At 33.5% G+C, this 26,543-nt stretch overlaps 2 protein-coding genes and 1 non-coding gene across 3 annotated transcripts; 2 read left to right on the top strand and 1 right to left on the bottom strand.

The window, feature by feature from the left end:
* Positions 1 to 5,590: 5,590 nt before the first annotated feature.
* On the bottom strand, positions 5,591 to 5,664 carry TRNAV-AAC. Its single transcript has one exon. It is a non-coding gene; the product is annotated as a tRNA-Val (tRNA).
* Positions 5,665 to 6,720: 1,056 nt separating this feature from the next.
* LOC122312968 lies at positions 6,721 to 9,828 on the top strand. Its single transcript, XM_043127654.1, has 3 exons — positions 6,721 to 7,395; positions 8,943 to 9,031; positions 9,485 to 9,828. Exons 1-3 carry the CDS (start codon positions 7,357 to 7,359, stop codon positions 9,630 to 9,632), a joined length of 276 nt encoding a protein of 91 aa, XP_042983588.1. The 5' UTR covers positions 6,721 to 7,356; the 3' UTR covers positions 9,633 to 9,828.
* Positions 9,829 to 15,148: 5,320 nt separating this feature from the next.
* On the top strand, positions 15,149 to 26,240 carry LOC122313529 (phosphoenolpyruvate carboxylase 4-like). Its single transcript, XM_043128617.1, has 21 exons — positions 15,149 to 15,380; positions 15,763 to 15,926; positions 16,078 to 16,192; positions 16,455 to 16,532; positions 16,619 to 16,687; positions 16,910 to 16,988; positions 17,087 to 17,163; positions 17,263 to 17,358; positions 18,691 to 18,832; positions 20,007 to 20,138; positions 20,490 to 20,563; positions 20,695 to 20,804; positions 20,999 to 21,104; positions 21,192 to 21,317; positions 21,405 to 21,506; positions 21,589 to 21,735; positions 23,375 to 23,473; positions 23,629 to 23,717; positions 23,950 to 24,076; positions 24,164 to 24,370; positions 25,171 to 26,240. Exons 1-21 carry the CDS (start codon positions 15,225 to 15,227, stop codon positions 25,993 to 25,995), a joined length of 3,120 nt encoding a protein of 1,039 aa, XP_042984551.1. The 5' UTR covers positions 15,149 to 15,224; the 3' UTR covers positions 25,996 to 26,240.
* The last annotated feature ends 303 nt before the right edge of the window (positions 26,241 to 26,543 follow it).

Raw genomic sequence — 26,543 nt, 5'->3', positions numbered from 1 at the left:
TGTGCAATTCATGTTTTATCCAGACATTGGCTCACCTTGAGCCGCAATCCAATAGGGCGAAAGGATGGGGTTGGCATTTCTCCACTGTGCTTGACAAGGGGTGAAAGTTGCCTGCTGGGGAGGCCAACAGGCTGGAATACTCCGCTCAAGCTATTCAGGGCATTGTGAAGGATGACTGAGGAGTCAGGTCCCTGGTGACTCCTAAAGGGGCTAACTGCGCTAAGAATATTCAGGCTTGGATGAAGGTCCTCACGTGGAGGAGAAAGAGAATAGACAAAGGGGGAGAGCTCCTGTCAAGGCCGACTCAGCACTTATACCTCAAAAACTCCTGCAAATGGCAAATGGTGAAGACTAGGCTTTAGAAGAAAACTTGATTGTCACCTTGAATTGTCGTTCTTTCCTCATTAGTTCGGGCGGGGGTAGCTCAGCCATCACTTTTAGTCAGGTAGACAATGAGTTCCTTGGGTGTTATCGATACGTTGTGATAGTAGGGGCCCCTATCTGCCACTTTTACCAGAAAATGATTTGCTTGAATGACGGTTTTTCTGCTAATGGTACTGTACCCCAGCCTTTTCAGACAACATGTCGTCCTCGATGAAATGGATGACGTTTGAACCAGCAATGTCAGCCGCCCATTCACTCTATTGCTCAGAGCAATCACTAAGATCGCAATTGGGTCTGGTGGTGGGGCCGTGCTTGACAAATGAGAAGAAGTCGAGGTAATAAGGATTGGCGGAGAATGCTTAATAGGATAATCAGCCGCTTTTGGAGGCGTAGGTGGAGGTGGATTGGCTAGTGTTGAAGGGTTGAAATTACAGTGCTCAACGGGACACTACCTCTTGTTAGTTTGGTTTGTGAAGGTGCTTCAGAGTAGATGAGGGAGCGTGCATAGATGAGGGATCGCACGCTTCTAGATGACCCTGCCGATATGTTTTTCCTTTTTTAGTTGTTTGTGTCTGCCCTTTTTTTTCCTTGTAAAAAGCAGCAATCTTCGTTCACTTTGTAAAGCCTTTAATCATCAATAAACAAATATTTTTCTTCACTACTCTATTGTGTGTTTTACTTTATAGTCCTCTCTTTGTTTCTTGCTGGCCAATCTGAAGAGTCAGTGGGGCCCAGACCCCTTGTTTGCTTAGCTTGCGAGGACAAGGGTCAAGGCAAGTCTGCTGGGAATAGGGGTGAATTCGGTCTGGTCCGGTCCGTTCGGTCCACCCTATGAGTTTTTTTTTTTTTTTTTCAATGACATTTTGTTTAATACTTATGTAATTATATTGTGACATATTTAATATATATACATATACTATACTATTATATATATTAGTAATAGTGATAATTATATATGTAACTATATCATGTAATAATAATAGTAATAATAGTAATATATGTAACTATATGTAATATTAATAACTAATACTATTAGTCTATTAGTACTAATACTATAACTAATAAATATATGTAATGATAGTGATAATATAATATTATATTAAATAATAGTAATACTCTTATTACTAATATTCTATGTAGTTATAGTGATTTAATGCTAACATATTATATATTAAGTTAACTATACTAATACTATTATAAATTTATAAATATATGATATATTATAATTTATACTATAACTTTTATAATATGTTAATACATTAATATATATACTAGTACTATATTTTTTTTTGATCGGTTATACTAGTACTATATATTATAGTTAATAGTTATATATTAAAGAATATAGTAATACATTGATACTAAATATATATAATATAGTTATAGACTTACAATGATTTAGTTATTATGAATTTATAATTAGTATAACTATATAATTGTATTAGTATTAGACTATTAGTAATTCAACTATTATATAAATAATAATTTTTTTTTTTAATCTATTCGGTCCGGTCCGGGGTGAAAAACTCCCGGACTGGGACCGGACCGAATACCTTCGGTCCCTTAAAAATTGGACTGGGACCGGACCGGACTCATTTGGTCCGGTCTGGTCCGGTCCAAAAATGACCGGTCCGGTCGGTTTTTCCGGTCCGGACCGTTCGACTTTCAACCCTAGCTGGGAACACAGTACTTGCCTCTCCTTGGCGGCCTATTTTTAAGCTGGTTCACTTTGCTCTTTTTTGTTTGCACTTTGTATATATATTTTGCACACTCGGGGGTGGGAGCGTTGGGTAAGAGATGTCTCTGTCGGTGCCATGGGTTACTTACCAACAGGCTAGGCCCCCTCTTTTTCTTTTTATAGTTGAATAAAACTTAAGCAAAATAAGCGGCACCAAAGGCAAGCTGGGCTTCCACTCTGCGGGTAGAGAAGCTAGGATGCTTTGAGCCATCCCTCCTTCGCTGGTTTTCCTAGCCGGGAAGTTATCAGCTTTTGAATTGGATTGATCGGTTAAAAGTGAGAGACAATATCACTAATACCAAACTTGGAAGTACTTGGTCCTTATTAATAGGATTAATTTGAATTTCATGGAATCAAACTAGTTAATAATAAAGCTTGTTTTGGTAAAGTTTGGTTGGTAGGAGGCACAATCAAAATCAAATGGCCCTTAAAATTTAAAAAAATAATAATTTTTTTTTAAAAATTATTTTTATATATAAATTTTATAAAGATTAATATTTTCTCTCCCAATATATATATTAAAAGTTTACACTTCCACCTCAACCTTTTGTTATTAATCAAGCTTGTACATAGATTTATTCTAACAAGTGTTGGAACATTACATATGTGATCAGTCTCATGCAATTGTTTTAGCATTTAGGCTGAATTAATTAATTGTACAACTCAATTTGGTTTAAATTGAATAAATAGTCTGCCTACATTTATAAAAAAGATTATTGCTATTGTGACGCTCCAGTTATACTGTTCACGTTATCCTGTTGATATGGTACCATTATTAAAAAAAATGTCTGAAAACATAAAAAATAAAAAACACAAAAAGAGAAATATTGAAACTCTAATAATTTTTCTCTATTCCTTTTATGTTTGTATTTTTAATTTTTTTTAATAAATAACGTGTCACACCGTGTGATGCTATATATTACCTTTGAAAAAGGTAATTTATCTTTAGAAAATGGATAAATGGTATAGCTACCAATGACCTTTTGCAAGCCGAATCTAAACAAAAGCAAAAGCTTCTAATTACAGATTTTTAAAATGCTTACTTAAACATAAACATATTCCTTCACTGTCAAATGGTGCCTTATTCTCTCAGCCGATTAATATTGTAAGAGAAAATTTTAGAACCGATCCGTCCAACCACTCTCAAATAACAGCCCGCCAATATTTAAGCAACATGCAGGCTTCACATCTTTACTATCATGTGGATGCACAACATGAGATTTTGAAACTTACTCATCTTCCTCCCTCTCACAGAGATGCACGAATCTGAATTTACGACTACCCATTCGTTCCCCCTTTGCACCCACTTGCGACACAGACATCTCTGCCCACCCTCTCTTTAGACGAGATCTAAAACCTTACGACATAGACATCTCTATCTCTCTCAAAGTCCCCTGAACCCAAGACCTACTTCAGTCTCTCTTGAAGCCATGGACAACAACAAAATTTCTAAAGATGAAATCAACAAAATAACAAAATTTATCTGAAAAAAAGTGGAATGTGGTGATGGTTGGCGATGGAATGACTGCAACAATTGTATAGGGGGATCTCAACTTTGTGGATAGGATGCCAACTTTTTCAACCACAATATTTGGTAAGACTTCTTGTGATCATAGCAATCATTATCTTATGCAGAAAATTTAGCCTGATATGTGAACATGGGAGCAAAGCTTATTTTCGAGTTTTTGTTGAGCTTACTTCCCGGTGTTTCTCTTTTTAAATTTAGATTTTTTCAAACAATAATTAGAGTGATTCTTTATATATATATGCATGCTAAAATGTGAGATATATAATACAAACTTATTAGGAATTATATTTTCTTTTTCCGTGCACGAGCTGTGCTTGGCAAGGACAAGGGTAGGGGTGTCAAATCGTGTTAACGGGTCGTATTCGTGTCGTGTCAAAGCATGTATATTATACTATATAGCTCAACCCTAACCCGACCCGTTAAGTTTATCGTGTCAAAATCTCAAACCCTAACACGACCCATTAACATAACGGGTCGTGTCGTGTCAACCCGTTTTGACCCATTAATAAATATTATGAAATAGGTTAACACGATACAATACGACCCATTTTAAACTATTTATGTAAATGGGTGGAATATACATGAAATTAATCAGTTTGACCTTATTAAATTTAATATAATTTTATATAAATTTTAAAATCACAATATTTATAAAAATTATAAAACTAATTACAAGTTTAAAATTACAATCCAACAATAAAAATATCGAAATTGAAATTCTAACAATTTTACTTTTAGATATAAGGGTATAATTGTAATTTTAACTTTATTGTCGTGTCATAACGGGTTAACCCGTTATCAACCCGTTATCAACCCGTTAAGCAATCGTGTCTTAACCGGTCAACCCGTTTTGACCCAAATCCATTAAGACTAAATCCTAACCCGCTATTATCGGGTCGTGTTTGTGTTGAGTTAACGGATCATGTAATATATTACCACCCCTAGAGAAGGGCTTCATTGCACGAGATATGGGGTTTCGTAACAATGCGGGTACAATCAAGCATCAGGCAATGACTCTAATGTCAAACTCGAACCTATCAATCTTCTACCAATGTCACATTTATGCAGTCCACGACACCTTCTATGCACACGTCAATCAACAATTCTACCAAGAATGCAACATTTACAGCACAATCGATTTCATCTCTGGAAATTCCGCTGTTGTGGTGCAGTGGTGGAAAGAGATGGAAATTTCTTATGCTGCTGAAGCGGCTATTGGCGACGGAAAGCTTCAGTGAAATTGCTGAAGGGGCATATTCTGCTTTTGTGAGATGCAATACAGTGTGTTAAGGCTATTATTATTTTGGTGAAATTTCTGACCTGCAGAAGCAAAGAGGGAGGCCGTTAAACCCACAATCACTATAATTCAAATCTATAATTCAAATCACTATAGCAATCTATTCGTATTATTTTATTGTGGAGATTTGATGTGAATAATTCAAATCAAATCTATTTTATATTATTTTATTGTTATATAATAAAAAAATAATTATTTTAATATTGAGACTTATATAAGTAAAATAATCAAAATTTAAATTTATCTTATATTCATAAAAAATATCATTTACATATGCATAAGTCATTTACAATACTCTAATAGTCTAATATTATATTATTATTAGTAATATATTTTAAGTTTATATATAAATTACTATATTAATAATTATATATAAAATAATGATATAGTAATACTAATACTATCATTATCAATGATATAGCTATAATAAATTAAAATCACTATAATAAATACTAATATATAGTTATTCAAATCACTATAACTAATATTAATATATATACTAATACTATTAAAACGATAATCAGTTTTTAAAAATATAAAATCAATATATACCAATCTAATTTCAAATTTTGTTCAAAATCGGATTGGTTTACTCTTTAATCCTTACGCTTTGGGTTGCAAAAATAAACTGGAACTCAACCAATGGCGTCGCCCGGGTTCGAACCGGAGACCTTCAGTGTGTTAGACTGACGTGATAACCAACTACACCACGACACCAATTTGATTCAACAAGAAAAACTAAGAAAGTTGAATACATCTACTTTTTTATGGTCTAAAATATCATTTCTAACGAAATTCCATCCAAAGAATCAGGGACTGCACAGCCAAAAGAAACACGTTCATTGTGTTCTTGCATTCCTTCCGTCTCTATAACAAATCATCATCGAGTTAAAGCCTCTAAAATATGTGGTCTTGTAGATTTCCTATTTCCATTTTTTTTACATTCTCTCTCACCAAAATTCAAGTTTGCGTTTGAGTAATAAAATAATTTTAGATATTTTGTTAATAGTAATAAAAAAATAATAAAAATTATATTAAATAATAATATAAAATAATAAAATATAAATAAATAATAATAAAATATTCTCATATTACTCCACATCGTCGGCCCTTAGCACATTGGAAGGAATAATATTGTTCGAGATGCTTTTGATTCCAAACATCATATTCTATGTCAGCACGCAACTCTATAATTGCCGTGGAAAAATTCAAAGGCAGAATGTTCTAGGTTCATATGACATTATGATTTTTTATAATTTTATAATCCAAACACTCATCATTCTCAATGCTTGTAATGCTAAAAGCTTACAAATAAATAAATAAAATTATAAATTAACATAAATTCATATCAACTTTATATATTATATTTTATATCAAATTACGCTTAATAAACTTATTTTTATAAAATTATTTTATAACAAAAATATTTATTAATACTAAGTATCTATTTATATTATACTAAATGACACTTTTATCATTCTTGAATTATTTTTAATAAAAAAAAACTTAAAATTAATGAACTATACCATTTTATCAAGCTAAAGCAAATCAAGATAAGATAAATTATAATTTGTGAAAAATCTGTTATTTATATTTATCTTTTGTAAGTATCTTAATCTCATTGTATTTATTCAGTTTATAAATACAACAGTGTCCCACAAAAATCTGCCATGGGAGATATATTCAAATTTGTGTAAAACTTATCTCTTATCTTGGTGTCCTGGGCTATCATAAAGACCTATGTCTATCCTCACCACTTCTTCTTTCAGTAACACCTCTTCTCATGCCTTTTCCCATGATATCTCTTCCACAATTTCCAATTTTTTCATCTCAATCTCCATTCTATTGTTACCATCAAACTGAATAAAGATAACTATTTGTTTAGGAAAGCACAAATTGCGCTTAGAATGACAGTGTTCTATGTAAATTTTTAGATAAACACCAACAAAAAAACTGATCACTGAATTAGAATAAGATCTATAATTTATTTATCTTTTTTCAAGTTTTAGAAAGTTTTTTAGTCAGAAAATTGCACAAAATGGGAGGAAATCTCTGTCGAAAGTTGAAACGAGGACCTTTGACTTTGAGTTTGAACACGTAAAATATAGGAATGGCAACCCGCTCGATTGCCAACCACTTCGGCTCCTGTCATTGCTGACCCTTTCCTTACCGTACACACACGACCCTCCTGCATTTTCGGAGTCTGCATTAAAACCCACCACCCAAAAAACCCGTTGCTTTCCCTATATAGACCAGAGATAGTTTTCGATATCTTTTCCTTTTGTTCTGAGTGCTTTGATTTTCTTTTGTTTGTTAAGTTTCTCGAAGGTTTCGTCTCAAAGTTTCTTGGGGAAGGGGTCCTTCTTTCTTGGTTGGTCTCTTCTCTGCTCTCTCCTGCGTCTCTCCGCTATGGCTTCCTCCGCCGTCAATAGATGGTTGAGGCCTGAGGTACGTGACTTCTGTGTCTGATTGGTGCAAAAAAGGAGAGGTTTTTTTCATTTACATTTTATGTTATTTTCGTTTGCTTCTAGGCATTTTCTGTTATTTTGGACCATTGGTTGCTACATACGAAACATAACTCATGTTATACATACATACATACATATATCTTTGGGTTAGCCACTATATTTTCAATTTTTCAGATATCTGGGCTGATTGTTTAATTTTTGATTTCTTTGATGCATGTACTGTGATAAAAACAGGATTCGTTATCTTCTCTCTGATTTTTGGTCCATTGGGGTGACTAGAAACGGCTTATGGTTAACAAACCTTTATTTCTGGTCAGCCTTTAGATGTTGAAACAATTGTACAATGGTAACAGATTTTGATGAAAGCTACCTATTGTTTGATATGTCTGGTTCGGCCTAATTCTGTGAAATTACAATTAAAAGTAGCATCATTACCCAAAACTGGTCGTCATATTGTTGATGGATGCCTATTGGCTATTGGACCAGACAGCTGGTGTCTTGATTGCTCATATCACGATATTTTACACAAACTGAAATTTGACCGACATTTGCAATAGAATGATATGATGGAGCGGACAATTAGTTTGTTTAATTACTAAAAATCCTTTGGTGATCATTGATTCTGTGCATTTGGCATAAAGGACATGCGTGAAGAAATCATCTTGCTTTTTCTGCTTGGAACTGTTTTTGTTTTTTGTACTCATCCCCTGTTTTTGTTGCGATGACTATTGAGTGATATCATTCATTTGCTAGACTCAAACATATGTATTCAATTTGCAGAACGATTGAGACCCTGAAAGCAGTATCCTTTTCATTATCCTCACAGTGCGGCTCAATACAAATTGATATCTAAAATAAAATTTAAGTTAACCATTTGTAATTATAATATAATAAAACATAAATTATTATAAGAAATATTTTCAAAATTTTCAATAAAATGAAATTTTATTTAAAATCTTTAAATTGATTTTTTTTTTAGATTTATATTGAACGCTATAATTTAAAATGTGGCGTCATTGCAAATTTTATATATCAATTTAGCAAGATCTTAAAAAATTATTTAAAATATAAATAAATTATTGTATTAAATATTAAATTTAGTATTATGAGGCCTTGCATACATTGAAAAATATAAAAATTAAAATTTTATTTAATGAAATGGTTTTTATTTTTTTTCAAAAAAAAATTTAAAAAAAAAAAAAGCACCTCACTTTTAATTTTTGGAGCCTTATATAGGGTAGGGGCCTTAGGCAATGGGCTTATCATTGAGCTGGCCCTGCCTCACAACTTCTTCTATTGTCATCCGTGTGAGATAGTTATTTAAAGAAATTTTAGTCTTGTCCTGCCAAGGTCTTCAGATCGAAGAACATAAGGCTTAACTAGGCCATTTTTCTTCTGTCCGTGCTTATTCTGGAAGATTAACCACCATATGCTAAGATTTTCAATAGCATGCAAACCTGGTATTCAATTAAATCTGGTTCACTAAATGCTAATGTCTTCCTATTTCCTTTTTCTATTGGTATATAGGTATATCCACTCTTTGCAGCGGTTGGTGTTGCTGTTGGTATTTGCGGCATGCAACTTGTAAGAAATATCTGCACCAACCCTGAAGTGAGGTATATCTGTTTTACGCACTCCTACATTACCAGTCTAATTTGATTTTTGCGGATATTTAAGCTCGAACTGCCAATCTAAATATACAAGTGCTTTTGAGAATTATTTGTAACTGATTGCAAGCCCTCCCTTCAGGCTCAGCATCTTATAGTGCTTTGATTATACAATCCTTATATGTCTGTTCCAGGGAATCAGACTAACATGCAATAAGATCTTCTCTGATATTTGGCTCACAATACACTTCAATCTTAGTGCTCATGTCTTCGTGAATTGGTAGTATTTGATTAGAGAACTATGTATAAGCATCTTATGGTTCTATAATATTGATACAATGCTGCCATGTGCATTTGTGTAATTTAATGGAAGACTACACCAAATATTCTTCCTTAGTTTTAAGAGAGAAAAAGAAGAAGCTTATAATGGTTTAACAAATCAAGATTTTGATATGCTATCAGGATTATCAAGGAGAGGAGAGCTGCAGGAGTGCTCGAGAACTTTGAAGAGGGTGAGAAATATAAAGAACATGGCCTCAGGAAGTTTGTCCGCAACAAATCCCCTGAGATCATGCCGTCCGTCAACAAGTTCTTCTCAAATCCAAACTGAATCAAATACTGAGATCTTTCCACCTTGCTAGAAATTGGACTTTTGAAAATGACTTTTGTCTGCTTAATTGATTGATTTGGAATGGACATAGGACTTGTTTTCTAAATGAACATGAGACAATTACTTGTACTATACGTTGCCAGGTCATTGATTCATGATCTTGACGATTGAATAATACTGTCAATTTTCTTGGAAATTCAACCTTATCTTTATTGCTAGTTCTCTCATTTTTGATTGGGTGTGTGTGCTTGGTTCTCGTATTTCTTGTTCATCCAATCGCATCAGAAGCCAGCCAGATAACAAGAGAAAAATTAAGAAAATGTTAGGAAAGGAAAAATAAACTTGCATCATGTTACGATTCCACATCAACTAAGTATGGGGTTGGTTGGTGGTTTATAAGCCCCTAGACATCCTTCCCTTGAAAGCCGGTTTTCAAGGATGAGTTATGCTTAGTGCGTTCATAACACATCATGCTCGAACTTATTTTTGTTTCTCTCTAATTAGTAAGCCATCGACATAGTTTTGCTATGAAGAAGAAAAGTTAGCATCTTCACCAGCTCACAGTCATGATCCACCTCATCCTATTGTAGCTATGCGTGGTATGTATATGCTGATATGAGTATAACAATGACTTCATGGTCTAAAGGTTGCCCTACTTGTCAAGAATAAGATTGCTTTTGAAGACAAGGTCATTTGTGCAGTTCCAAGAGCACCCTCAAAGAAGATCTCTACTCCATTTTTGGCTGCAAAAATATATTAGAACTCTTTTTTATTCAAATATGGAAGAATAGTCTCCTGGATTCTGCAATATTTGGATATGAAGAGCTTGAATCTATAAGATCATACCTTAAATCTGCAGGGCATGCTACTTACATTAGAGATGGCCTCTTAAGTAATCCGATTCCACTCTCCCATGTTATTGACATATGAGAAACGATATTTGAAAGCTTAGGGCATCCAACTCTAGCATATTTCATTTGAGAAAAGTGGATAAATCTTGAGCTTATATAAAAAAAATTATTTTTAGTAGTAGATCATATTTTTTCAAAGAGAATACGAGAAACTTATACCCCTAATATTGTAACTTAGGTTGGGTTTGTAAACACACTATTAGTATCATGAAGTTGAACGAGATTACAGACCAAACTAATTTCAACAGGAACAATTATCCAACCCATTTCCTCATTTGCTTGTTTGCTACCTATTTAAGCCGATATAGAAGAGAAGTGAGATAACGTTAAACATCTTAACCCTATTTAATTATGAAAATCAATGGACCTCTGTGCAAAAGAATCTTATGGTCCAAATAATGACAATTAACAAAAAGACAATTTGCCCAATATTTATTTATTGGATTCACATGGTCAAGCTCGTCCCAAAGGCACCCTGAAAAGCTTCAATGCCTCATTGAAAGCTAAGTAGGAATAGATTTGATGCATGATAAAGCAGGTCATGTGGACACATGTGCTCAGTGTCAAGGATAAGTGCTGGCTGATGTGATGGCAACGGATACCTCATGTTGTCTGTCCAATTACCCGTCACCATATATTTTCAATACATAAGAAAACAAATTGAGTGGAAGATGGCAACATCCTCTCTTTCTTTCTTTCTTTTTTCTTCCGTCTTGGTTGAGACCAAAAAGGTCTAAAAAAAAAAAAAAAAAAAACGTTTTGCCAGATGGATATTATATGTTTTGGCAAAGAGACAGAAGAAGTTTGGATGGCACATCTAGAGCTACTTTTTTTTTCTTTATTAACTCTTTCTAACAATTATACGTACTTATAAATTAAAGATGATATTTGTAATTATAGAATATGTAAGTGTCACGTATTTTTTTTTTTAAAATAAATGTATTTGAAAAATATATACAAAGTGTAGATCTTACATTTGATAGTTTACCAAAAATTAATTTAAATAAATGCTTAATAAATATTATAAGGTATGCATATTGTGTCTGTCCCTTCGTAAATGTAGACTCTAAAATTGAAACAATCTGCCATGTATTACCTATTTATCTCCTATATTACCATAAATAACTAATAAATGCACGGCACAATTACAAGTTTGGACCACACAAATGCTTGAATTTTGCCTTTCATAACGTATATTCCTCTTTATTTTGTGCACTTGCATGATAAAAATAAAATAAAACAAAGGAAAATAAAATAAGTATTACCTATTTTATTAATATTTTTTAAATGTTTAAAGATATTTAAAAAATACTTAGAAAGAAAAAAGAGGTATAATTTACACTAAAAGCACATCCAGAGTGAAACCTGAGCGACATAGTAGTAGTATCTAATATTTAACGGTGCAAAGTTGTTGAACTTAAAGTTTTAAATTTTGTGTAATTATATATATATATATATATATATATATACATGGATTTTGATGATAATAAATGAATTTAAATATTAAAGAAGTCTCAACCTCAAGTTGTCTACACAATGGAGTCAAGCACATCAAGAAAACAAGTATGAGCAAGAAGGGAACAAATTCACATTAAAGTCATATAGTAATATTATAAATCTCTTAAAAATTCAAAATTAGGATTAAGGTTCAAAATTATTTTTTTATCATAAAACATTAAAATATATTTTCCACATGTGCATGAATATTTTGAAAATTAAATTTGAAAATTTTGAAAGATGATTGATTGTCATCTTTCACATGTGCATACCTTGATTAAAGGGTTGGACTTTGAAAATATTAAAGATGATTGATTGTCATCTTTCACATGTGCATGCTTTATTTGAATATTTCAAAAGTAATTGATGCTTTTTTTGACTTATGCAAAAGGTAGATAATTTTGTTTGAAATATTTGAAAAGTAAAATTTGCTCCTTTTGTCATATGCAAAAAGTAAAAGATTAAGTTTGAATTTTTTGAAAAGTAAAGTATGCTCATTTTGTCATATCCAAAAAGTAAAATATTAGGTTTGATTTTTTTTTTTAAAAGTAAAATGTGCTCATTTTGTCATATGCCAAAAGTAAAATATTAGGTTTGAAATTTTTGAAAAATGAATGATGTTGTCTTTGACAATTGAAAAAGAAGAACATTTTATTTGAATTTTTTGAAAAAATGAATGATGTTGTCTTTGACATGTGAATCTTTTTAAATTTGAATATGAAGTCTCATATGCCTATAAATAGATCATTTAAGAGCTTCACATTAATAACATCCAGAGCATACAACATTCATTCAAAACTTTCATTCTCTCTTCTCTAAGCATTAAGCCTTAATCCTTGTTCATTTTGAAAGATATAGTTTGCGCTATATTGTTCTTATTTCATTCATTGATGAGTGTTTTCTGATAACCTACCCACCATCAGCTCCTGTATCAGAAAAAGGGTGTGTATAACCCTTGTACGTGTAGAAAGTGTTCTACACGGGAAATAGTTGAATCACCACGTGTAAGGTGATTGCAAGTGTAGAGGGTGTTCTACACGGATCCTTTGTAGTGGTGTTGTTCAAAGGTGTAATAGGTTTCTATCTCCACCTGAAGGAGGTTGAATAGTGAATTTGAGAATCCTCAAGGGATAGCTTGAGGCGAGGACGTAGACAGTGGAATTGAACCTCGTTAACATACTGAGTTTGCTTCTCTCTTACCCTTACTCTTTATATTTATTGCTATTTCATATTTTCTTTATATTTTATATTATATATTTAATTTGTAATTATTTTTTTTTAATACAACTCAATTCACCACCCTCTTGTGTTAGTCATCCGGGCAACAAAAGTATATTTATGGAGTAGAAGAAATAATTAAAAAATTTTGAAAAAAATTTATTTTTATTTTAATTCTTTTAATTTTATATCATATATTTAGATAAATTAAATAATTTCTCATTGATACGATATGGAAACTTACGGTATGTTTGGTAATTTTTTTTATTTTATCTCATCTTATTCTATTTTCTTTCCAAACATCAATTAAATATAAATACTTTTAAATTAATTATTATATATATTTTTAAATTAATCATTATAAAGGGTAAAAGTTTAAACCGAAAAATCAAAAAAGAGGCCTCGCCCAGTCTGGGACTGGTTTCATGATTCCACAAATCGAATAAAATTGGTCTAGTTCAAGTTCTAGAATTTTCGAGACCGAATTAGATTGGTTTGTATTTATATGAATAATTTATATATATAAAATATAATTATATATGAAGTAATCTTATATTATAATTTATAATATAAAATTATAATATTAAACATGAATATTTGTTTAATCATATGTTATTAATATAAAATATATATTAATTACATTTTAGAACTAATAAATTCTCAACATATTTTCAGTTCTTAAAAATATAAAATTGGTATAACCGGTTCAGTTAAAAAAATTATACAAAATTAAACCGAAACAAACCAGTTATACCCTATAAAATTTTCAAACTTTTAAATAAAATACAAAAAATAATTCAACTTTTTCAAATATTAAAACAAATATAGCATTAAAAAATATTTTTTTAATAATATTTTAATTTAACTTTTTCTCTATTTTTTTTCAAAACTCTATAAAATATCATAACTCAAATAATTTTAATACTATTCACAAAATATTTTATTACTATTCAAAAATATTTCATCACATTTCATTGTCATTCACAACAAATAAAAGCAGTGACATTGGCTTATGCATCTGTATATGCAAATACATATTTGTATAGTATGATTCTATATTTTACTACACTAAATTATGGATCTTCATATTTTTGTATAGCTATGGAGAGTACTTATACAAGTTTAGATATCTACTATTCACTCATCAAATATTATTTTACTAATTATTTCTCTTTCTTTCCACTTTCTCACAATCATTTCCTCTTCTTCCCCTGAACAACATAACAAACCTTCACATTCACCTTCATTTTATTATTATAATATAGAATATTTTTTTTATCATTTTATTATATTTTTAATATAATATATTAAACAAATTATATTTTATTATTTTATTATTTGTATTATTAATGCTAAATGGATATTAATTGCAAAATATATATAAAAAATTAATTTTAAGAAAAAATTAATACTAATAAAAAATAAAATTTTTTTATTATTTTGAGTCTAAGATGCATAATTTAATATATGAATTTTTCTTAAATAATAAAATCAATATATAAAAGATGTATAATTTAATATAAGAGATATTTATAATTATGACTTGTGTAATTATTATGAAATTATTTTAAAAAAATAAATAAAATATAATATTTATATAAAAAAATAATTTTTTAATAATACATTTTATTTTATTTTTTAAAACAATTATACGATATTTATATATTTTATGATAAAATTACACTTTCTCATGTGTACCCGCTAATTATCTAACGTGGACCTACTAAATTAGAGATAATAAATTTAAAATATTATATATATATATATTATTTGTTCTTAAGATGAAAATATCTCCTTTCCGGAATCACCCGGTCACCACTACTTTTACTGCTACTAAACTCTCGCCACTTGTCAGTAACTATTTAGTGGGCCCAACCCCCAAACCACCAATTTCGTACGTACATACTTCATCTTCACCTTCTTCTTCTTCCACCACTCTTCGCTCTCTGTGATTCTTACCGAGACAATGACGGACACCACGGACGACATAGCGGAGGAAATCTCGTTCCAGAACTTCGATGACGACTGCAAATTGCTCGGGAGTCTTCTCAACGACGTGTTGCAGCGTGAGGTGGGAGGCAGCTTCATGGAGAAAGTCGAGAGGAACCGTACCCTCGCTCAGGTTCCCTTCCTTGCCCATTTCATCGTGTTTGCCTCTAACTTCTGGTCTCTTCTCTGGATCTTTGATCTTCTTGCTTGTGACGTTTTTTTTTCTCGACTTTCTGTTTGGTTGTTGAGAAAACAGAGGAAAAGAAAAGAAAAAATTGCCGGAAATGGCTTTTGCGTTTTTATGATCGTTTAGCTTCCAATAAAAGTAATCAAGTGAAATTGTTACATTAAGCTCAGTAGTGAGCCGGGTTAAGTTAGTATTTTTGAAATAATTCTGGTCTTTAAATCTTTTTTTTTTTTGTACCCCATACTTTCCATACATTTTCTCAGCAACCGTATAGAGGAATAAGAAGTGATATTGAAAACTGTCTTTGATTGCGGGTGTGTTTGTTTAGAGTGCTTGTAACCTAAGGTTGGCGGGGATAGTGGACATGGCGGAGCTGCTAGAGAAGCAGCTAGCTTCGGAGATATCGAAGATGACGTTGGAGGAAGCCTTGATCCTCGCTCGCGCATTCAGCCATTATCTCAATTTGATGGGTATTGCCGAAACACATCACAGGTATTTACGAGGTGGTTAATGCGTCATTTTCATTTTACTGAGAACTTGAATTTCTCAAGTTAATTCTGAAAGAGTGGCAGGATCTACTTTGGATCTTCGGATTTGAAAGACTTTTAAAATTAATTCTTGGAGAGAATATTGCTTTCTGCAGGGTTCGTAAGGTACGGAGTGTGGCGCCTCTATCAAAATCTTGTGACGACATTTTTAATCAGCTGGTGCACGGTGGAGTTTCCCCAGATGAGCTTTATGAAACAGTTTGCAAGCAGGTCTCTTTTTTGGTTCTGCTACTTCTGTTTTTTCTTGATTCATTTTTCTTGATAAGCAACGCTAAAGAAGAAAGAACTCTTAAAAAATTACAACATGTTTATTTTCTTTTCTTTTGGCAAGAAAAAAAATGTTATTTGGGAGTCTGGAAACTGCATTACTCCACTAACCTCAGCTAAGAAAAATTGTGGCAAGATTAGAATAGATTTTTATCCTTTTATTGTCCGTTTATTGTTCTCAATGTTGGAATGATTGTTTCTGCAGGAGGTTGAAATTGTTCTTACTGCACATCCCACACAAATTAATCGTCGCACATTACAATACAAGCACATTAGAATTGCCGTAAGTTTTAATGGCCTTCACAATTTTAATATGTTGGAAATATCGTTTCAGGTTCTCTCTTATTCTGACAATGCCTTTCCTTTCAGCATCTCTTAGACTACAATGACCGATCTGACCTTGGTCTTGAAGATCGAGAAATGCTGATCGAAGATCTGGTATTGTTTTCCTAATGGCATAACATCCCTCCTAAAGTTCCTTGTTGTGTGTGTGTGTGTGTGTGTGGTGGGTGATGTACTGCTTGTATCTATAAGATAATGTGGAAAAATTTTGTGGAATTCTTGCATTTATTTTATCCTCAGATTCTATACGACTTGTGTAGGTAAGAGACAAAACTTTGATACGACATGTGAATAATAGATTTAGTCTTGCCTTTTTAGGTGAGAGAGATAACTTCAATCTGGCAGACAGACGAGCTTAGGCGCTACAAACCCACGCCTGTTGAAGAAGCCAGGGCTGGTAAGCTACGGGAAGCTAAGAATTGTTACATACCGCATGTTCTGTTTCTCTGTAAAATCGTGTAAACATAGCTGCACCTGTTCATTGTATTATCTCAGGCTTGAATATTGTTGAGCAGTCCCTTTGGAAAGCTGTACCTCATTACTTACGCCGTGTCAGCAATGCCTTAAAGAAGGTTTGAAGACAAACCGTGTTTGCGTTTTTGGTAGCTATTGGTTTCTTTGTACCTTCTTTCTAATAGATTTTCTTTCTTACTCTACTTTCCCCCCCACAGCATACTGGAAAGCCTCTTCCATTAACTTGCACACCAATTAAGTTCGGGTCTTGGATGGGAGGTGATAGAGATGGAAATCCGAATGTAACAGCAAAGGTGAGGTGTCTACAATTATTTATCTGTGAAATTAATTTCTCCTGCTTGTATGTGATGGTATCGTCAACATGTTTACAATTGTTCATCTTTCAAATGATTTCCTTTCTATGAGATGATATTTTTTCGTTGATTAAGCTTTTATAGTGTATATTATTTACGGTCTGAATGTAGATGTAGTGTATGGTCTTGAAGGATCATGGTTTGCAAACACACGAGAAACATTTTGGGGAAGGCCTGTGTCATTTCCTTTGAACGAGATTATATTAAAAAAGAAAGCTGTTGGCACACAATTAATTTCTGAACTGTTCCACAGACATTATTGAAGAGGCACAGTGGATCTTTTTCACACCTGAAGAGGATTAGGTGATAGCCAAAAAATTTCAGTTGTGGAAAGTGATTCCTACATGCTAGTTGGTGTAATTGTTGAGAAAAGAAAGATAAAGATTTTGAGGACTGTGAAGTGTGAATGGACGATGGAGGAGTTGAATACTTTCTTTCACAACACTCTCCTCCTTTGGACAGCTTCTGCAGATTTTAATGGGCTTAGTTTCCACGATTTTCTTGTATCTTTTTCTTTTTCTATTTCTAGCTTGGCAACTGTCTTTTACACATCTCATGATACCTGGATTTTCCTTTTGCGCTTACAAGGAAAATCTTATTGCTTATCACAAAATTAATGAAGAGGTTTGAGTAAATTGTATTTTCTGCTTCCTTATTTTGATTAGTAATGGTCTGAGCAGTTTTTGGAATAGTTGGTAACATATCAAGCAAATTTTGTGAGGGTCAGAATGAAAAGAATCTTTTCATCAACATTGGGCATATAACTTTGTGTCATCATTTTGTATAACTCTGAACTTTTTAGCTCTTATTTTCTTCTTCATGAGGGATTCACTCCAGTTCTGATTATTGTCATTAGTTTTTTTCTCATATCAAACTGGTCTTGCAAGTCATTTCCTCTATTAAAATTGAAGAGCCTGTATATTTTTTTCACACTTTAAAATATGTAGGTGGTGTAAATATCCTTTTGCTTTGTTCCTCATAATAAATCAATTTTATTATGAATATTGATTTGCTTAAAGTGGACATCACTGTTAGAACAATTTCTCTACATTAATGTAATGTCTGTGATATCTTGAAAAATACAAAAGGTAGCAGAAGTTGTCTTTATTACTCTATTTTTAAGAGTATTATTTTGGTGGTGTTCTGCTAAAGAATTGCTCCTATTAAAATGTGCTTGTACCGATTACGTTACAAACCTATGCTTCAATTTCACTGTGCTTTCGCCACTGAAGTATATGATGGCATCAAGTGCTTTTCTTTCTGTTGCTTCAGGTCACAAAGGATGTCTCCCTCTTATCTAGGTGGATGGCTATTGATCTCTACATTCGTGAAGTTGATAGCATCAGATTTGAGCTATCCATGAATCGATGCAGTGATAAATTGTCAAAATTGGCACACGAGATTATAGAAGAAGGTTTTGCCTGTCTAAGTTCTCTAAAACTTCTGATTTTATACTTATGGATATAGTGACTTGTTTTTTTTGATAAGTAATGGATATAGTGACTTGTCCTTTCATCCTTATCTATATGTAAAAATTGTGCACTAGATACAGTTCAAACTTTGGAAATGTGTCATGTTCTGGGACCTGAAGAACTATCAAATTCAGTTCCAAATAAGTTGGGCACTAACAATTTTCTTTTCATATAAAAAATAATTTCCTTAATCATTCAGTTCAATGACTAAGATAGTGATGCAATCATTTAAATTTTGTGAAGGATATTTCAGAAAATAAATTTAAATTAGAATCAAAGGGACTAGCTGTCAACAGAAGATCATTTCTTGAGTTACAATGGGTCAAAAACATAACTTGTTAGATCTACTGCGTAACTATGAAGGTTCATCAAGATAATAACCATATATACTAATTAAAAAAATCAAGATAATAATATTATATTGAGAATTTTATACTAGCAAATTTTTATGTAAGTTAGTTATTTATGTATTTATTTATGTGTTTTTTGCTTGTCTTAAAGGTGTTTTCTTTTTGGTTCAACTGTATTCAAAGTTATGGGAATTTAAGCTCTTGGTTGTGGCCTTTTTACCTTGCTGAATTTCTGTGGAGTGATAAATTTTAAACTATAAAAGAACTTTCTATTTGATTGTAATATGGTGCATTTGGAATCCAATTTCAATCTATAGTTTTGGACCTTGTCTGATGTTAATGATTACGAGTTTGGCCCAAGAAGGGAAAATTAAAAATAAAGAAAAAATATTGTTCTACCAGTCTATGAGTCAATAAAGGTTTTGTTGTATTATTCCTTCATCAACTAATTCTAACTTTTATCTGGATAATTTATGACCATATGGAGATGAAAATGCCTAAAGTACCCACAATGACTGGCACTTCTGATGCCTATTTTAATGTATAGCAAGAATGGGGTTGACCACATGGATAATGAAAGAGTATATTCATATTATGGCTGAGAAAAAAGGGTTTTCTTTCTCATACCATGTTTCATGGCCTAAAACATCCAGTATTTTAAATTAGGGTATATACAGATCGTCTTCTCTTGCTCTTCTTTAGGATCCATGCGTGGCACTTGTGAATCACATCAGTGACTTGACTGTAATTCAAATTTCTACTTCAGAAACTTCATCTGATGTTCGACATGAGAGTTGGAATCAATCTTTGAGCAGAAGTCAAATTAAGCTTCATGGCCAACAAGCTCCAGCCATTCCAACACATCTTCCAGCTCGAGCAGATCTGCCCTCTTGCACTGGTAAATAACTGATTATGTACTTAAACTAATCATATGGTTATTTTTGTCTATAATTCAATGGCCATCCTCAAGGTTGTCTGTTTTTGAGTTATTCCTCTGTCGTTTGCTCAATTCCCCTGGTCCGGTTAATGACAAGTTGCCAAGTCTATACAAGTAATGCCACCTCAATCCTGAACAGTTATAATTTTGATTAATTTGGTACCATTCTCTAAGTCTTCTCTTTACTCACTCTTCATAATTATGATGCTTTCCTCTATCGATAAATGTTAAATCTATGTTTTACTTGAGTGTTCGTTTGAGTTACTCATATAGTTCCATTATTAATTTTCCTTCTTGAACTTACACATATAGAATGTCATGATGGCGAATCTCAGTATCCCAGACTAGAGTTTCCCGGAGCTGATTACAAGCCACTGCATCGTCAGGTGAAGCAAGTTTTAAGAATGCTCACATTTGTGCAGCATTCGCCTAGCTACTCAGATTTTTTACCCTAATCTCTGCATCATAGCCGGCAGTTACTCAAAATTCTCTCTATTGTTTATCTCTCTATTTCTAGGATGGTCAGGATTCTACTTCAGATTCTTCATTTCAGCATTCACTTCACATCTCTTTACAAAATGGAAGTTCAGCTAATTCTAACACTGCACAGTCACCTGTGACACCAAGGTCTGCTTCTCTAAACTAGTCTTTTTTTTTTTCTTTGTTAAGTAAAAGAAGTTTTTTTTGGAGTGCAAGACTGATTTTGTTATCACCTCACACGAAAAGTCCATCACATGTCATCAGGGAAAATGGCTGTGATTTTATTTTCACATCCTTTGAAAAGTGAAAGACACCCTCCTTAACCTTTTCATTTCCTTCAGAGGCCAGATAGGAAGGTCCACCTTCCAGAAGCTTCTAGAACCAAGGGTCTCTCAAAGTCCTGGAATTGCTCCTTACAGAATTGTTCTCGGCAATGTAAAAGATAAGGTATTGTTTATTCATGTGGATGAAACTCCTAGCTAACTGTCAAGCGAGAAAGTAAATGTAAGTATATTATAATGCACTGTATTTCAGCTTATGAAGACACAAAAACGTCTGGAGCTTCTTCTTGAGGATCTTCCTTGTGAATATGATCCTTGGGACTACTATGAATCGTCAGATCAATTACTGGAACCACTGGTCCTGTGTTATGAATCTTTGGTAATCTCTCTCTCTAAACAAAGAACATACTTTTTATGGTAGCCTTATTAGTTCTTTAATATTGATAATAAACAATCCATTGTCCAGCAATCATGTGGATCTGGGGTGCTTGCTGATGGTCGGCTTGCTGACCTCATCCGAAGAGTTGCTACTTTTGGGATGGTATTGATGAAGCTTGACTTGCGTCAGGTGTGTTTTTGTGTTTTTTATTTTAGCTGCTATCAGCTCTGGAATTTGTTAAAAGTTCAAACTGAAATTTGTTATTTTCCAGGAATCTGGTAGACATGCTGATACACTAGATGCAATAACCAAATATTTGGATATGGGTACATACAGTGAGTGGGATGAAGGAAAGAAACTAGAATTTTTAACCAGAGAGCTGAAGGGGAAGAGGCCACTAGTTCCCCCAAGTATTGAGGTATGATGTTTAGACAGTATTCACGGATGAAACCTACGAATAAAATTGAATGGGATTGGAAAAAAAAACAACTAATAATGCTCCTCTTTTGATAAAAAAGAAAAGAAAAATGGATAATTTGTAGCAGAATTATGGTTTAAAAGCTGATTTCTTTCCTCTGTTCCATAAGTTTTATGCTTAGTCTGTCATTGTGTGAGAAGCATCATGTTCAACATCTTGTATTTTGAGAAAAAAGAAAGGAATAGTATGGAAGGTTTGTCTTGATCCCCTAGTGATTAGATTTTGAAAATCTTATACCAATCTTTTTTTTTTTTTTAATTGAAATCCTCAACTAAGATATCCAATGGTTTATGTAATTCGTGAAACTTCCAGCCAAATAGAGCTTCTGAACTTTCTAACCTTTTGCTCTAACATCCTATGAGCCAGCTGTAAGGTTCTGGTTACGAGCAACTGAAACTATTCTTTTATCAAAGTTGGTTAACTTCAATTGACCCGGTATGCAAGGGCAAAAAATCACAGAGGAAAAGTATCTCGCTGGTTTATGTGAATTTACTACTATGTAATTGATCCATACACAGGCTGCCATTATCTCTATCTGTGGTCCCTAGAATCTGTAACCACACGTTAATTTCTTGAGAATCATGGTTATAATTTATATACCTCGCCGGTGATGCTCAAGAAAAACACTGAGGCCAATATGTGTGACTAGATGTTCATAATGTATGTTTCTTCTCTTTTTGATGAGTAAAATATTTCATTTTATGTTCAGTGTGTTTTAATGTTGAATTTACATGCACGATACTTTAGTTGATATATGAGCTACCGTATGAATAAAACTTCTTGATTACCTATAAAAAAACTTCAATGAGCAACTCATAACCAGTGACCTTGAAGCCAATTTTTTAGTAGGTTATAAATTTTATTAAAATAGCACAATAAGGTGCGTTGCCCGGGTACACATGGTGTATGCTAAAAAGATCACCCAAAATAAATATTTAACATATAAAGTTGAAAAGCTCTAAGAACTCCCAGAATCTCGAAAAAGAGAATGAACTAGTAGCTGCCATCCAATCTTAGAGTGACTTTATCTACAAGAATTTCACCATTACTACTGGTGACTCACTCTTCTCTAAACTGCAGGCAGCCCTTTATCTGATCAAACACCCCATCATATACAATTACAAATTTTAATTTGCAGGATCTACCACTTATCCTTCCCCAAATGCCAATTGTTCCCATTCTTGGCGTGACCCACTTAACCTCAAAGAAACAGAGAATGAGATGTAAGTTGGAGGATAACCTGAATATAAAAAAAAAAAAGATAACCTGAATATCTTTATGAACTTCAGAGTCATTTGCAAAAGATGACCAGGGCCATAAGTAATGTTTTAGGGGCATACAATGTTGAAAAGCTTTTCGTGTTGTTTATGCGCTTACTTTGGCCTAAATGATTGTATGTACTCGTACAAAATTAACTCTCTCGATAAATAAAGCATTTTGGTGCATTGGCTTCCCTCTCTAATTTTTGCAATATTTAATGCGATTTTCTCCAATGTTTTGCAGTTTTTAGGATTGATGCAAAGCACTTTTCTCTTTCATTTGGTGAATTTATGTACCTGTTCTCACTTGAGTCTTTCAGGTTGCTCCTGATGTTAAAGAAGTCCTTGATACATTCCGTGTGGCTGCTGAGCTTGGGAGTGATTCACTTGGAGCTTATGTGATTTCTATGGCTTCAAATGTATGATTAATTATTTCTGATTTTATAATTTGATATCTGAGCTGTTTAAAATATTAAAAGACTCCTTCCACTATTACATATGTACAAAGTCAAACAATAAGTACGCGGTCTTCCTTTACTTAAGTTAAGGCCTGGTGCTTTTTGGTAATTGCTAGGCAAGCGACGTCCTTGCGGTAGAACTTTTGCAGAAAGATGCAAGACTTGCTGTTAGTGGGGAATTGGGAAGACCATGTCCTGGGGGAACGTAAGTTCACTCCCCTCAAAGTTGAAAGAATTTAGTTTATTTGTAGTTTTAATTTTTTTTTGGTCAAATCTTTTATTGGAATGTTGGACGCACATTGAAACAAAATGTATCTTTTTGTTTTGCATTCCATTATGAAAAATAGCTGAATTTGTGTGTCTAGGTCACCACGTGTGCTGCTTATATTGTATTTGCAACAATTTTTCTCATAAGATCGGCATATAATTTGGAATAGGCTGCGGGTGGTTCCTTTGTTTGAAACTGTGAAAGACTTGAGAGAAGCTGGATCCGTTATCAGGAGACTATTATCAATTGATTGGTATCGAGAGCACATAATAAAAAACCATAATGGCCACCAAGAGGTATTCTTTCCACATTGCTAATTTTAGGATTAATTTGGGTAAACTTCCAATGAATATTTGAGGAGCATAGGATGTTATTACGTACAGGTTATGGTTGGATACTCTGATTCTGGTAAAGATGCTGGGCGTTTCACGGCTGCTTGGGAACTTTACAAAGCCCAAGAAGATGTTGTCGCAGCTTCCAATGAGTATGGTATTAAAGTTACTCTATTTCATGGGCGTGGAGGGAGTATTGGTCGTGGTGGTGGCCCAACATATCTCGCCATCCAATCCCAACCACCCGGCTCTGTAATGGTGAGTGATCTATTAAATTTAGATCTTGGCACTCACAATAGTTTTTTGCATCCCATTTTCTCCAATGAAAAGTGGTGTATATCTTGGCTTTACATGCTCCAATCAAATTAAAATATATGAGTCATTGTGAAATACAAAACCATGATAGTCCAGTTCACTTGGTTTCTTCATATTCTTTTATTTCCAACTCAAAAATTGTTTATTCCCGGAAGTGTTGTACGTCATTCAATTGTATAAATTGGAACTTGAATAAATGTCAATGCCATTTAGATTTTAATTCCTATAAACTATTATTAACTAACAGCAACTAAGTTGCAGTTTGAATAATGAGATATGATGAGATGATTTTATATGAAAGTTAAAAGTTGAATAAAATATTGTTAGAATATTATTTTTTAATATTATTATTGTTTTGAAATTTGAAAAAGTTGAATTGTTTATTATATTTTGTGTGGAAATTTGATAAAGTTATAATGATGAGATGAGATGAAACATTTTACCATCCAAACGGGCATCCAAACGGGGCCTAAATGTAATTGTAAAGCTCCTAAAACTTTTGTTGTACTTGAATGAGAACTTCTACCACTTTGAATTTGTCTTTTCTTTTTTGGTGATTTTTTGCATTAAGTTTCATTTGTAAGTTTTGCTTCAAATGGAGTGCTTAATCTGACTCAATGTTTATAACCTTGTGCCCAATGGTTATCAATATCATAGAAAAATTTTCTGAAATTGAACTTATCTCATCCATGGATTTATATTGAATATGACCTGGCCTTTCTAATGGCATATTGAATTTGCAGGGTACCCTTCGGTCAACTGAGCAAGGAGAAATGGTACAGGCAAAGTTTGGGCTACCACAGACAGCGGTCAGACAGTTGGAAATATACACAACAGCTGTTCTGCTTGCAACCCTACGTCCTCCACACCCTCCCCGAGAAGAACAATGGAGAAATCTCATGGAGGAGATCTCAAAAATCAGTTGTCAGAATTATCGAAGTATTGTCTATGAAAATCCAGAATTCCTTGCTTACTTCAACGAGGCTACACCTCAAGCTGAGCTTGGCTTCCTCAACATAGGAAGCCGTCCTACCAGAAGAAAGAACTCAACAGGAATTGGACACCTTCGTGCCATACCATGGGTCTTTGCTTGGACCCAAACCAGATTCGTTCTACCAGCTTGGCTTGGAGTTGGGGCAGGTCTGCAGGGTGTTTGTGAGAAGGGACATACTGATGACCTAAAGGCAATGTACAAAGAGTGGCCTTTCTTTCAATCCACCATAGACCTTATCGAGATGGTTTTAGGGAAGGCGGACATACCCATAGCCAAGCACTATGATGAAGTCCTTGTCTCAGAGAGTAGACGAGGGCTTGGTTCCGAATTAAGGGGGGAGCTCTTGACAGCTGAGAAGTACGTACTGGTGGTTAGCGGTCATGAAAAACTTTCTGAGAACAATCGGAGCTTGAGGAGGCTGATAGAGAGCAGGCTCCCCTATCTGAATCCTATGCACATGTTGCAAGTGGAGGTACTAAAGAGGTTGCGATGTGATGATGATAACCACAAACTCAGAGACGCATTGCTTATCACTATCAATGGAATTGCAGCCGGGATGAGGAACACAGGTTAAGCAGAGCATCTCAAGCTGTTGGTTATACAACTCGTTACTTGAAACTTTCACCTTTCCTCTATTTAGTTTTATGGGAAAGGGGCCGTCTGTTTTGATACTAAGAAAATAGAATAATAACTCGATTGATCACCAATTGAGGCCAGGCTGCTGCAGATTGGAGAATATAGGTCCGAATTGTCTGGTACATTTATCGGTCTTATGATTTTATAATATTGCAATGCCAAAAGCTATGGAACTTCTCTTTTTGCGGCCTTCTTTCAGTCTACCCTATTGATAATCATACCCTATTTATCTTCTTTCTTTCTATTTTGTTTTTGTTTTTCGAAATTAGGGATATACCTGCATATGCGGGGGCAGGGTCACCTATTCTCCGCACCCGGCCCTGCAAAATCTGTTTTATCTCCATCTTAAAAATATTTGTGGGGGCGGAGCGGGGTTGGGCCTTGCCCACCACCACTAGGGAGCTAGATGCGGGGCGGGTGGTAGATAGGAGTCCATCTCGCCCATGTGGAGGCGGGACGGGTTAGCAGGGTACAGGCCCGCTGCCC

Source organism: Carya illinoinensis, chromosome 6 (genome assembly GCF_018687715.1).
Source record: "Carya illinoinensis cultivar Pawnee chromosome 6, C.illinoinensisPawnee_v1, whole genome shotgun sequence".
NCBI classification, from domain to species: Eukaryota; Viridiplantae; Streptophyta; class Magnoliopsida; order Fagales; family Juglandaceae; genus Carya; species Carya illinoinensis.
Note: the sequence above shows the minus strand (reverse complement) of the source record. Positions and strands in the feature narration are given on the sequence as shown.